This window comes from Triticum urartu, chromosome 1A, assembly GCF_056163025.1.
Source record: "Triticum urartu cultivar PI428250 chromosome 1A, HENAU_Tu73, whole genome shotgun sequence".
Taxonomy (NCBI): Eukaryota; Viridiplantae; Streptophyta; class Magnoliopsida; order Poales; family Poaceae; genus Triticum; species Triticum urartu.
In genome coordinates this window covers 34265608-34280015 of record NC_141873.1, presented here as the reverse complement: position 1 = coordinate 34280015, position 14408 = coordinate 34265608, and the positions used below count along the sequence as shown (strand labels likewise).

At 41.6% G+C, this 14408-nt stretch overlaps 1 protein-coding gene across 1 annotated transcript; it reads right to left on the bottom strand.

Annotated features, from left to right (window-relative positions):
• Positions 1-11091: 11091 nt before the first annotated feature.
• On the bottom strand, positions 11092-12621 carry LOC125545208 (AT-hook motif nuclear-localized protein 20). The gene has a single exon (XM_048709132.2). The coding sequence runs from the start codon at positions 12327-12329 to the stop codon at positions 11355-11357; it is 975 nt and encodes a 324-aa protein (XP_048565089.1). The 5' UTR covers positions 12330-12621; the 3' UTR covers positions 11092-11354.
• Positions 12622-14408: the final 1787 nt, after the last annotated feature.

Below are 14408 nucleotides of genomic sequence, written 5' to 3'. Positions count from 1 at the left end.
TCTGGTTTTGTATATGTATATATATGGATGTATATATGGATGTATGGATGTATGTATATATGGATGTTGTATGTATATGTATATATATGCAGATGTATGTATGATCCATGGATGTGTATGCATTGATGTATGATTTTTTTTGTTCATAGATTTTTTTGGTCGATTTATGTATATATATGTCCATATTTAAAAAAAATTGTGTTGCAAAAGTTACATTTAAGGTTAGTTGATTTAGTGCATTTTGGTTATTAATTCTACTATTAGTGCATTTTAAGATAGTAGATTCTAGGTTAGTGGATCGGAGAGGAAAAAGTAAAATAATGAAAAGGAAGAAAAGAGGAAGAAGGAAGAGGAAGAAAAAGAAGGAGATGAAAAAGGAAAATAAGAAGAGAAAGAAGGAGAAGAAGAAGGAGAAGAAGAGGAGAGGAAGAAGTGGAGAAATAAATAATAAGAGGAAAAAAGAAGAAAAAAATGAGGAGAAGAAGAAAGGAATAGAGGACAAGACTCTATTCCTTTCTAAAGGAATAGAGGACAAGACTCTATTCCTTTCTTCTTCTCCTCTTTTTTTTTCTTCGATCTTCTCCTCTATTCCTTTCTTCTTCTCCTCTTTTTTTCTTCTTCTTCCTCTTCTTATTTTTTATCAGGTATGTCGTTGTCGATATACCCCCTCCCCGATAACTTCGACATGAGAGGGGGGAGGGTCGATAAATAATATAACTAGCTAGTTAAAATAGTTTATTTTTAGTAAGTACTACTTTATTTTATTTATAGTAAGTGCTTAGTAGTTGAACTAGTTGATTTAATAAAACTACTTTATTTAATATAGAAGTAGTTTATTTTTTGCAAGTACTACTTTATTTTATTTATAATAAGTGCTTAGTAGTTGAACTAGTTGATTTAATAAAACTACTTTTTTACTATATGTAGAAATAGTTTATTTTTAATAAGTACTACTTTATTTTATTTATAGTAAGTGCTTAGTAGTTGAACTAGTTGATTTAATAAAACTACTTTATTTACTATAGAAGTAGTTTATTTTTAGTAAGTACTACTTTATTTTATTTATAGTAAGTGTTTAGTAGTTGAACTAGTTGATTTAATAAAACTACTTTATTTTACTATATATAGAAGTAGTTTATTTTTAGTAAGTACTACTTTATTTTATTTATAGTAAGTGCTTAATTAGTAGTTGAACTAGTTGATTTAATAAAAACTACTTTATTTTACTATAGAACTAGTTTATTTTTAGCAAGAAAATTAATAGAACTAGTTTATTTTTTAGTTCAAGAAATTATTCCCGCATCGACGTCGACAATGCCTATCCCGCATCCTCGTCGTCGACTCGGCGGAGGAGGCCGGCTTGATCAGAGGGGCTATGTCTGGGACTGGGCTCCGCCGGACTGGTATTGGGAGGTGCTACCTTCCGGGGGGCGTAGGTTGGTGAGGAGCCAGCCCGTCGTTGACCCAATCCTTGTTTGGTGGCGGTCGCGTGGGCCAGTGACAGTGCCTAGGCTTCCGGACACCGCAGAGGTGGTACGTCACCGTGTCAGCGAGGAGGACGAGCATGTCTGTTGCTACATGGTTGCGTTGGAGGGCACGTTCGATAATACCTGGCAGGTTCTCCAGGGATCTCACTGGAGCGATCCTGTGATGGTTCCTTCTCTTTGGGTGTCCACCGCCCGTGCCGATACCCGTCGGGCGCTACGGTTCTAGCTGTACTAGCGATGTTATATGTATGATAGTATTCGAGGTGTATATATGTATGATAGTATTCGAGGTGTATTAGTGATAATATTCGAGGATGTACGAACGCAAGAGATGATGTAGTTTTGCTTATAATTGAATGCATCCTAATTTGAATACTACTTTATTTTGTGATTTGATTTCGCTTATTGAATGCTCAAATTGGAAAACTACTTCTACTTTGAATGCTAAAATTGGAGAGCACTATGCAAGGTGTATTCATATGATTAGTTGATAGCTTATAGGGTTTTTGTTTTCGCAGAAATCTAGGAGCCCCCCTCCATCATCCGTGCCATTGTCCCCGTCACCGACCCCCTCCGACCTCGAGGTGAGACCAGCCAAATCCTTTTTTAGAAAGATAATTAAATGATATTTCGGGTTGACTTTAAGTATGTCGAGTCTCCACCATATATGAGAGGACGAAGAAGCCCGACTGTTGTTGTGGGGGTCGTTTCTCCTTCTTCTCCGGGTGCTAGACCTTTGTTATGCACTAGGGGAAGAAGGAGTAATGACCATCACCGGCGGTCGCAAATGTCAGAGAGGAATCAGTGAGGGAGAGTTCCACCATATATATATATATATATATATATATATATATATATATATATATATATATATATATATATATATATATATATGAGAGGACGAAGAATCCCGACTGTTGTCATGGGGGTCGCTTCTCCTTCGTTCCCGTGTGCTAGACATTTTGGTGTACTGTATTTGGGGACAAAGTGAGGAGCGACCATCACCGAGAGTCGAATATATACACCACGTGAGCTGAGAGTTTTCGAGAGAAGACTCGACAGACCGATAGTCAACCCGTGATGAATAATAATGATCTAATTTAGTTTTTGTAGTACATATATTTAATTGTACAAGTTTAATGTTTGAATTATGAACATAGGAAATGTCGTCATCAGACGACAAAAGTCTCCCGGTGGAGTGCAGCTGGTGCCACGACGATCGAGGTCTGTGCGACATGCCTCACCTAGACGATGGGCGGCGTTTCATCATTAAGCTCGAGGAGACCTTCGATGTTGAAACGGTACGCAACGACGACAAGTGTTTTTTTGTAATTAAGCATGACTACAACTATTTCAACGTGTAATTTTCATCTTTTACAATTCGAGTAGCTTATCCCATGCCATGCAAGGTGCTATGTCTTGGAGAGGATGGGTTTTGAAGACCATGAAAGTTTCGAAACAAAGAAAATTCACCTAAGAACTCATCATGATGTGGATTTTGAATTAAAGTTGTACAATTCTGAGAGCGTAACCCATTTTGGTTGCAAAAAATGAGAAGCGCTTTGCAAGATGTATGGTTTTGATGAGGGTATGCTTGTCACCATGGATATTGGTGATCCTGAAATCGAGCAAGACAATATGGACATTTGGGTCCTTGTTGATACGCCTCCAATTCTACCGATATGTGAGTTTCTCAAACATAGTTATTAGCTAATTTATATTGTTTATTTCAAAATAGTTGACATCTTATTTCCATTGACAGCTTATTTTCATTCTTTAAAGAATGTGCGGGAGATGGTAGACAAAACCCAATACACCGATGGCTCCGAATTAACTTATAAGGAGAAAAATCATCTGGTCAGATTTTGTACTGACATTGAGAATTACAATATCTACAATCAAACTCCTCAACATTATGGTCAATACGCGCCACTAGTGCATGTGTTCAACTGCGGTAACTACCATGGAGATACCCTGGTAAGATTTTTTACTATTACGACATCCGTGCATCTTTTGCATACTTCTAAAACTAGTACATCATTGCTAACTATGAAGTTATTACTATGTTTTTCAACAGATAATCCCAGAGAATTGTGTGTCTCATTTGATGTATCAGAAAGGTAGCCTTAATGTTTTGAACATACAGCTAGGTCATCCTACTAATCTCAACTGTCCATACCAGATTTCTAAAAGAAGTGGAGACATGCAAATCAAAGGATGGAAAAAAATGTATGGACAGTCATAAGGAAGTTCTTGGAAGCAAAAGGAAGCGAAGCGCAAGAATTGGAGACAGGATGATCTCCATTCTCCATAATGAAGAGTCAGGGTCGATTTTGCTTTATTCTATTTTACCTTAAAGAGGGCATTTAGGTCCTACCTAATACTGATGATCATGTGCTAAGAACAATTAAGTAGGGTTGGTTCGATGACTATGAGGATGATGATCGTATGACTTGTTATTAATAACGAGTAGAAGTTGTATGATGATGATTAGTATGACTTGTTATTATGATGATGCATGATGCGAGCATGAAGAGTTATTATATATCTGTGGGTGAAATGAACATGGATTGGATTGAAGTGAAGGCAACATGCATGTGGTGCATGTCGAAAGTAGTACAATCTAAACTTAATCAAGTTAGGATTAGAATTACTTTCGACATGCACCACATGTTGCCCCACTTCAATCTAAGTCATATTTAGGCATAGCAGTAGCAGTAGCACGGAGATATATAAGAGAGGACACATATCTCTATTAGCTACCTATATGAACCTAAATTAACCCCCAAAACCCCTAAACCACCTCCTTTCAAAAAAAACAGCCGCTGAAATGCTGACGCTTGGAAGCTTATTGGTCCCGGTTGGTGCTACCAACCGGGATCAAAGGCCCTCCTGTCTGGGCTCGCCGGAGCGGCCACGTGGAGGCCCATCTGTCCCGGTTGGTATAAGAACCGGGACTAAAGGCCTAGGACATTAGTAACGACCCTTTAGTCCCGGTTCCCCAACCGGGACAGATGGGCCTTATAAACCGGGACAAATAGGCCTTTTTCTACTAGTGAAAAGAAGAGGAGAAAACTTGGGTAAAATTATTGAAGGTATTTGTGCCAGCGAAGCTTCGTATGTTCTTGTGGAGGTTGGCTCAAAAATCAATTCCAACAGAAGATGTGCGGATGAGAAGGAATATGTCTATTACATGCACTTGTGCTGTGTGCGGCATGCCAGATTCTTGGCGTCATAGCCTACTGGAATGCACAATGGCACGGTGTGTTTGGTGCCTAGTTGATCGGGAGCTGCTCGATGTATTGATTGACAACGCTGAGCAGAACGCTAAAAATTGGTTGTTTGCAATGCTGGAGAGATTGACGCATGAAAAGTTAATCAAAGTTTCTGTCACGTTGTGGGCTATTTGGACTGCACGTAGGAAACTAATTCATGAAGGCATTAATCAAAGCCCGCTGTCTACACACCTGTTCATATCTCAGTTCATTTCAGAGTTGAGGGAGATTCAAAATAAGGGCGATGTCCAGAGAGGAGGAGCACCACCCCAAAAGCCGATCCAACAGGTGAATAGCTCCGCCGGAGGGAAAATTCAAAATAAATGTTGATGCAGCGGTATTTCAAGGCCGGGGCACTACAGCGGCTGTATGCAGGAACCACAATGGCGAATATATGGGTTCTTCGGCATTTGTTATCAAAGGACTGATCGATCCGGCGAGCTTGGAGGCAATCGCGTGTCATGAAGCGTTATCTTTGCCGGAAGACTTGGGGCTCCAAGATCTAGTAATCGCATCCGACTGCTCGACGGTGGTGAAGCATATCAAGGAGTCATCTGGAGGAAACTATGGAGGAGTGATAAAAGAAATTAGGTCTTGGCAAACTATTTTCAATTCTTGTATTTATATTCTTGAGTCTAGATTATCTAACGTAGAGTCGCATAAGCTCGCTAGACATGCCCTTGGGCTTGATCAGGGTCGCCATCTCTGGTTGGGGCACCCTCATAATCCTGCTGTCATCCCTGTAACTGTTACATTAAGTGAATAAATCAGCAGGCTTTCTCAAAAAAAAAAAATCTGAGAGGAGCTCGACGTGTAGGGACTCGGCCGACTATTTAAGCCGGTCGGCTCGCCTCTCGCGCGGCGAGCTGGGATTACACGGACGGGCGAGCGTGTCGCATGCTACGCGCATGGACCGGCATAGTAAGCGCAGCATGCTGGGCTAGTGCTGGGCAACACGAGCTGGTGCCGTCATTTTTTACTAATAATTTTCATTTTAATTAATTGTTTGATTTATTTTTTAAAGTACTTGTCATCCCGAATTTTAATATATTCCTTAATTATTTCATTGTCAATTTGCATATAACATAATTTTGCTATCAAATGGTTTCAAATTTTTTCATGTACTTATCTGACCAATTAAAGGCACCATGCCAGATTATTTTGGTTTTCGACAATTTTGCATATTCTGAGTTTTTTTGGTGAAAAAATGTCAATAAATGGCCGACGGTGCAACTTGCATACGATGTCTGAATTTGTGCAAACCAGGCATGTATACCTACTATGGGCATGCCCACTTCATGCCAAAAGTTGAGGTCATTTCATAGATGTCCAAAAAAGATCAGGTTAAGCAGAGGGTGTTCAGGTAGGCCGGAAGGGTCCGTTTGAGAGGACGTTGTTTTTCGACATCCGTGAATTGGACCCATTTCTTTCGTGAACTTGCATAACCAGTTCACGGCACCATCGCAAGTTGTTTTGGTTTTTGACAATTTTTGCATTTTCTGTAGTTTTATCGAGGGGGAAAGTCGATAAATGGCCAAAAGTGTCACAATTTGCATACTATGTCGAAAGTTGTTCAAACTAGACATATATGCCTACCATGGGCATGCCCCCTTGGTGGCAAAAGTTGGGGATCATTTGATGTGTTCCAAAAGTAGACCATGTTTTACAGAGTGTCTTGGTAGGCCGGAAGAGTCCGTTTGTGAGTGCATTGTATTTCAACATCCTTCAAGTGGCCCCAATTTTTCCATGGCCTTGTATCACCAATTCAAGGCATCATGACAGGTTATTTTGGTTTTGGACAAGTTTAGCGTTTTCTAGAGTTTTCTCGATGAAAAAGGCTGATAAATGGTCGTACGTGTCACAACTTGTATATGGTGTTGAAAGTCATTCAAATCGGGCATGGATTCCTACCATGGTTATGCCCCTTGGTGGAAAAAAGGTGGGTTCGTGGATGTCAAAAAATAGACCATGTTCAGCGTAGCATGTTCGGGTAGGCCGGAAGGGTCCGATTTAAGAGCACGTCGTTTTTTGACATCTGTCAAATAGTACCAATTTTTTTCATGTACTTGTATGACCAATTCAAGGCACCATGCCAGGTTGTTTTGGCTTTCAGCAATTTTTGCATTTTTTGGTGTTTTCTCAGTGAAAAAATACATATAAATGGCCGAATGTGTCGCAACTTGCGCACAATGTGAGAATTCATGCACTTCATGCCAAAAGTTGGGATCAATTCATGGATGTCCAAAAAGGACCATTTTAAGCGGAGGGTGCTCTGGTAGGCCGGAAGGGTCCGTTTGAGAGCACGATGTTTTTCGTCGTCCGTGAAATGGACCCTATATATTCATGGACTTATATGACCAATCCAAAGCACCATTTTAAGCGAATGTGTTGCAACTTGCATACGGTGTCTAAAATCATTCAAACTAGGCATGCATGCCTACCACGGGCATACTCCCTTGGTGGCAAAAGTTAGGACCATTTCATGCATGTCCAAAAGTAGACCATGTTTAACAGAGAGTGTTTGGATAGGCGAGAAGGGTCCGTCTGAGAGAAAAGTGTTCTTCGACATCCTTCATGGTCCTAGTGTTTGCATGGCCTTATAACGCCAATTCAAGACATCATGCCAGGTTATATTGGTTTTCGACAAGTTTTGCATATATTTTTCGGAATTTTCTTGGTCAAAAAAGGCCCATAAATGACCAGATGTGACGCAACTTACATACGATGTCAAAAGTCGTTCAAACTGGACATTAATGCCTATCATTGGCATGTAGCATGCCATCTTGGTGCCAAAAGTTGGGGTCATTCGTAGGTTGTCCAAAATAGACCATGTTCAAAGGAGGGTGTTTGTGTAGGCCGAAAGGATTTGTTTGAGAGCCTGTTGTTTTTCGGCATCTGTTAAATGCCCCTAATTAATTTATTTTCATGACCTTGTATGACCAATCCAAGGCACTATGCCAAGTTGTTTGGGTTTGCGACAAGTTTTACATTATCTATGATTTTCTGTGTGAAAAAGATCGATAAATGGCCAGACATGTCGCAACTTGCATATAGTGTCCGGAGTCGTTCAAACTGGACATGGATGTCTACCATGGGCAAAAGTTGAGGTAATTTTATTGTGTATAAAAATATACCATGTTTAACGGAGAGTGTTCGGACAGGGTAGAAGGGACCGTTTGCGAACGCGTTATTTCTTGACATATGTCAAATGGCCCCAATTTTTTCATGGCCTTCTATGACTAATTGAAGGCTCCATGCCAAGTTGTTTAGTTTTTTGATAAGTTTACATTTTCTAGAGTTTTTTCTGTAACAAAAGGGCGATAAACGGAAGGACCTGTCGCCGGACTAGCCCAATGGATGCATCCATGACCACGTGGTTTTTTTCAATTTTGAATGCTTTTGTTATTGAAACAAATTACATTTCATCATGACCAATCAACATGAAAATTTGTCAACAATTATCCAATTCGAAATTGTTTATGAAAATTGTGAAAAAATACATTACATTTTTTAAAATTAGTAACAAATTCCTATCGGTTGTTGAAAACTATGGAAAAAATTGCAACCACAAACATTTTTAAAATTCATGAATACTTTTTTAACCGCAAACATATCTTAAAGATGTGAACAAAAATATGAAAAGAACAATTTTCAAAATTGCTGAACAATTTTTAAAAGTGTGCATAAAAATAGCAAAAATTGATGTCACTAAGAACTGTGTGTTTTTGAAGAAAAGCTTTTCTTGTGAAAAGAGTGAGCGGGAGAAAAGTGCAGCTCGACGAGAATAAATAATCTTCATCATGAAGTTAAAGTAAAGAAACACCAAAAGTACTTCTGAAGTTTCCCAGCTTCAACTAATACGGAAGCCCTTACATGTGATATATATATAGACTTCGGTCGAACTTGAGTTTTGGTTATTTTGGTGGTTTTTGTTTCCAATCTACCTCGTCGCCACATCTCAAATACCACATAAGGTAATTTATGTTGCTTCACCTCATATCCGTCGCTTCACACTTTTGTCTTTGGTGCATGTAAGTGGACCATCTAAAATGTTTTAAGCTATTGGATTTCAGATTATTATATCCTTCATCATGATTAATAGAGAAAGATAAAAATCGAGAGACCTTTAGTAGATTCGCAAATATCGGTACCATTTTGTCATTTTTATGCTATGCAACTTGTGAAAGTGGGAAGAGGTGTCTATTAACCTAGACTAGGCACAGTGGGAAGTAACTTCGACTAGTAAAATGCATATGTTACCAGTCCATGTTACTACCTTCATAGAGGGAGTAACATATGTGTGATGTCATGCAACACTTCATTTATTAGTATGTGTGATGTTAGTCATATTATTAGGCTGCTCATAGTGGGAGTAGGTGGTAACATGCATGCCACATAGGCAAGCAATATGATGTGGCAAGTAATTAATGAGGAGAGATGCAAATGGAGTAACATGTTACCATCACATAGCGGTTCCCAATGTAAAATGAGTCTACAAAGTAATAAATGAAGCCCTCTATGTTATCACATCTATGACATTACGCACTATGGAGGTATTAACATAGACTAGTAACATATGCATGTTACTAATCCAAGTTACTCCCCACATATGATGTGACCATAAAGTTAGTAAAGCACCAAGAAATTCCGGTTCAGTGGGAATAATTTCTCTGTGCATGCTAAAGAAAGACAAGAATATAAGATGGCGTCTTAACGGTTGTTTTCACATACTATTCAATTAATATATATATATATATATATATATATATATATATATAACATACTCCCTCTGTAAACTAATATAAGAGCGTTTAGATCACTATTTTAGTATTCTAAACGTTCTTATATTAGTTTACGGAGGGAATACTATTTAACATTTATTTGGATTTGTAAGTGCATAATCTCTTTCACGCACCTACAGTTGGGAATTGGAGATCAGGTATCATCGAAAGCTTCATTGCAACTAGAACTGGAGAGAGGTTGTTGTTCATTGTCACTTTCTTCATAATATATTCTATTCACTTCTGTTATCTTCTCTGATATACTAGCTGGTAGCATGTCTAATTGCCTAGGGAAGATGAAAGTTTGTAATAGAGTGACTTGTGTTTCATTATGTGATGTCTTGATAATGATTGTCATGTGGTAGTGTGTATTTCATTATATAATTGAACCAATGTTTTAGCTGCTACTTGCAGATCTTCTTATGTTGATGCTCTATTTGTATGTTGATTATTTTGTTATCTACAAATAATTTGGCAATAGCACAGTGGTCCACCAAGGTTTTGAAGTACTGATTTTTCAACAGTATGCATTATTTCCTTCTGTATGTTTATTATACATCAGTTATATCAAGAGTGGGCCTCTCAGTGAGCTATGGGTAGAAATGTAGAATTTGGGCCGATCCATGTCTCGGTTCTACTGTGAGATCATATCTACTTCAGAGTTCCCAACGCATATCAAACCTACATCTACATGTTCCCAGGAACAGCAAAGCGTGCTTAATCATGTATTTCAACTATTGATGGGCTATTGTGGTTGCATCCAGGTACTAAACAAGGAAGCTAATTAACAAAACATAACTTGCTAATAAAAGATGGTCTGTCCTAAACCACTGCCTCACCCTGATACATTGACTAAGACAATCCATCCAACACCAAAAGAAATCTACCCCTAGCCAAATAAATAAACATAACCAACGCGAAAAGCTGAGCTACAAGATCAAACATTGGAGGGTAAACAATTTGTTTACCAACTGCATCTCCGGTCTTGATGATCGTTGACGATGACACTCCTGTGTCGTCCGAGGATATCTGAAAGAACGAATGGGTGGCATGGTTTGGACGAGAGATGAACAGGACCGGCGGGGCGAAGACGTAGAAGAAACGGGGTTCCATTCAACCGGTTTTGGGGAGAAAAAAGTCTAAGAGAAAAACCACGACATGGCACGTGGCCTACCATATGATAGATAGTATTCGGATCAAAGTTTTAAATAGCGAGCAATGATAAATAGTGGCAACCTCAAGACACGCTAAACATTTGAAGCCGATAATTAAATTATACATGATGCCAAACGCAAATGCGCTATATCCGGCTATTTAAAACTTCAGATTTGCTAATTCCCATCAAAATGAGAATTAACAGAGTCTCATCTAACTTTCACGCTATTTACTTAATCAAGCAAGGAAATAAAAGAAAAAAAATCATACGAGTCTCCGTGCAAGATCAAATACTGTAGGAGTTAGATGAGTCTCTCAAATAGTATATAGGAGTTAGATATGAGTTTCTGGATGAGAACTTAGACGCACACTTAAAACTTCAACAAAGAAACGAAACTGTACTCGCTAGTCACCACGAGACCAAATTGCAGTTTCTCCTTGATTCATCCATGAGCTACTGTAGTAATTAAGCGCACTGGCAAACAATCAAATCTAACTATAGTAATTAAACAGTATAGCAACACCTAAAACAAAACAGGGAGATGACAACACTGATATGTGAATGAAGCATTGAAGCTGGAAAGAAAGAAGAAAGGAACAAGAAGAAAAAGAGGGGGATCGAGAGTCGAAACACCTCGCTCGCTAGCTAGCTAGAGCTAGAAGGCCGGCGGTGGCGGCCGGAAGGAACCAAACACATCGTGCGCCATCTGACCGCCGCCATTAGGCATCTGCAGGTTGGGCGGCAGGTTGTAGAATGGCATCGACGACGGGTCTGGCAGTCCGGGCACGCCGACGGCCGCACCCATCCCGCCGTTTCCTCCCGGAGCCGGCCCGTCCGGCAGCTGCATGCCGTCGGATCCGGTGGCCGCCGCGGCCGCCTCGCCAAGCTCTTCATCGGCGAGCGGGAGGCGCTCGTAGGTGGCGTTGGAGAAGGTAGCCGCGACGACCATGACGGGCCCGGACGCGACGAGCTCCCCGATGACTGTGCCCCCCACGACCTGGCCCTGCCCGCCGGCGAGGTAGACGGCGAGGCCGGTGGCCCCAGGCGGGCAGGGCGACGGGAGGAAGGCGCCGGAGAGGGAGAGGATCTCGAAGCGGCCGTGGAGCGTGACGACGGAGCCGGGCGGGGCGGCGGGCTGGCGCAGGGTGACGTTGCCGACGACGCCGCTGCCGGAGAGCACGGAGACGCCGCGCTGCCTCCGGCGCGCGAATGTGGCGACGGCGTCCATGATGTCGGCGCCGCTGGCGATCTCCAGCACGTGGGAGCGCAGCGTGTTGGGGCTCTCCCGCGTGATGATGATGGGCGGCTTGGGCTTGTTCTTGGACCCCGCGGGCCTGCCCCGCGGCCGCCGCCCCGACGACGACCCCCCGCCGCCGCTGCCTCCGCCGGATGGGCCTGAGCCCGAGATGGCGGCGTTGGGGTTAGGGGAGTTGTCGCCGGCGCCGGCGGTGGGGGAGTCCTGCGCTGCGCCGGAGGAGTCGTCGTGGTTGTTGCTCCCGCTGCTGTTTGGTGTGGTGGGGGCCTGCTCGGCGCCGCCCATGGCAGCGCCGCCGGCAGGGGCTGGGCCGCCGAACTGCGCCAGGTGGTTGCGGAGATCCAGGCCGCCCATGCTCCCTGCCCACCACGCCATCTCTCCGATCCTCTCTCTCACCGTTAGAGGAGAGGAGAGCACTGCTCTGAGTGGAGGTGGAGTTGATGTTTCTTCCTTTCCTCTACCTCGCGGCTGCTTTTCCTGGCTCCTTTTTCTCTGGGCGTTGATTGGAGAATATAGAAGGGGAGGGAGCTGCCCTACCGCTGCCTGACCCTGACTATACTAGTACTTCTACTTCAGTGGAGTGGTACTGGTGCAAGTACTACTTTGGCTGGCTGGCTGGCTGGCTGGCATCTTCTTCCCTGCTTGCCTTTCCCTTTCCCCTCCCAGGCCTTCTGTTAGGGATCTAGCTAAGCTATACTACTTGATTGCCTCCTCCTCTCCATTTCTCCATGAAATGTAGGAGTAGCTGTGCAGAGAAGCCCTCCGAAGGGTAAAACCTCATGTGATACTTCCTCCATTTCACAATGCAGTGCATATAGATTTTTGGAGAAGTCAAACTGTATAAACTTTGACAAAGTTTATACAGAAAAAAGATATAAATTTAGAATACCAAATAGATAACCTTAGATACATCACAAGATGTATTTTCATATTGTATATATAATTAGTTTTCTGTATAAACATGGTTAAAGTTTGTATAGTTTGATTTTCCAAAAAATCTATATGCACTACATTACGGATAAGGGAGTACCACCCTTCTCTTGCTACCATGCATCAATTTTTAAAAAGTCACGTTTAAATGTCTTGAAAAAATCTGATTTTATTTTTGAATTTTCATAAGACATGTGACTACATGCCCTAAAAATGATACTATTCATGTCTTGTCTTCTTTTGACGCTATTCATTCCAAATTTGCCTTTTTTGTTTCTCAATATGTGTTCTGAATTTGGATATGAATATTTTATGGGTTATAGACATATGTCATGTGAACATCCACAAATGTTCATGAAATTATTTGAAACACCTAAATGTGACTATTCAATTTTTAGAACACGGGAGCATGTGAAGGATGGCATCACCTGATATCTACCCGCTCTCCGACGAGGCCATCTCCAGCACCGACCCTATTTTGTTTTCAAATGTTCGGACCGAACTATTCAGACACTTCTATATCTTCAACGCGGACTTCTACTTTGGAAAGGGTGTCCGGAATCACCAAGCGAGCGTTAAAATCAAGCGGCGGAGCGAGTCAAGTAGTCTGGACGTCCATCACGACGCCATTCTCTGTCTCCGCTCTTGGAGCTCAACGCTGTTGCCGCCCCCTCCCCCATCCCACGGACCATCTCCTCCTCCTCTCTCCGTCTCCGCTCTTGGAGCCCGACGCCGCTGCCGCCCCCTCCCCCTTCCCACGGACCCAGTGGAATGAGTACCTCTGGATGCCTGTGAGCACACGCTTGAAAGCAAATGGCCAGATTTTCTATTGCAATGGTGAATGCGCATTTGAAATGAAGTACTTGAGAGAACCAAATGCCAAAGGACATATCAAGGCGTTTAGCACTTGGAGAACGAAGAGGGTTTTCACATATGCTTATATCCCTCAATTGCATGCACTGAAAATAGAAGAACTGCTTGTATTCTCAACATGGGAATTACCACGGGCCGTGTTAAAACTCATGCCATCATTCTTGAAGCATTTACATCTCAAAACCTCTGGATTTGACACTCTTTTCTTGAGCATGTCATGGTCTCACAAGCACATCTTCTCTATTGTTTGCAAATTGTTACGGCAATGCTTTGGAATGCAACTATACCATCAATAGGCATGGCTACAACATGCAGCACTACCTTGTCGGTGGTATTGGTGGGCGATGTTTGTCAAGACAACCCCCAACCCAATACTCCCGCAATCCGACTTTATTGGCCCCTCTCGTATTTTGAGTCAAACTATGACCATCTATATGCAGTATACCCGACAAAATGTATATTGTTGGATTTGTATTCGGAAGAGGTTTCCAGAATATAATTTTTGTGCATATAGTTAATATTTTATTAGTAGTTATAAATATATTGTCAAACTTTCACCCAAAATAAAAGGGGGCCTAATAAACCCTTACAGAGAAAGCAGGTAACAAGAAATCCCACTTTTCTCAAAGATAAGAAGGTGCTAAAAAAATG

Bases quoted from the DNA above. Each gene is read 5' to 3' on its own strand.
- LOC125545208 (XM_048709132.2), bottom strand. From the start codon at position 12,329: ATGGCGTGGTGGGCAGGGAGCATGGGCGGCCTGGATCTCCGCAACCAC.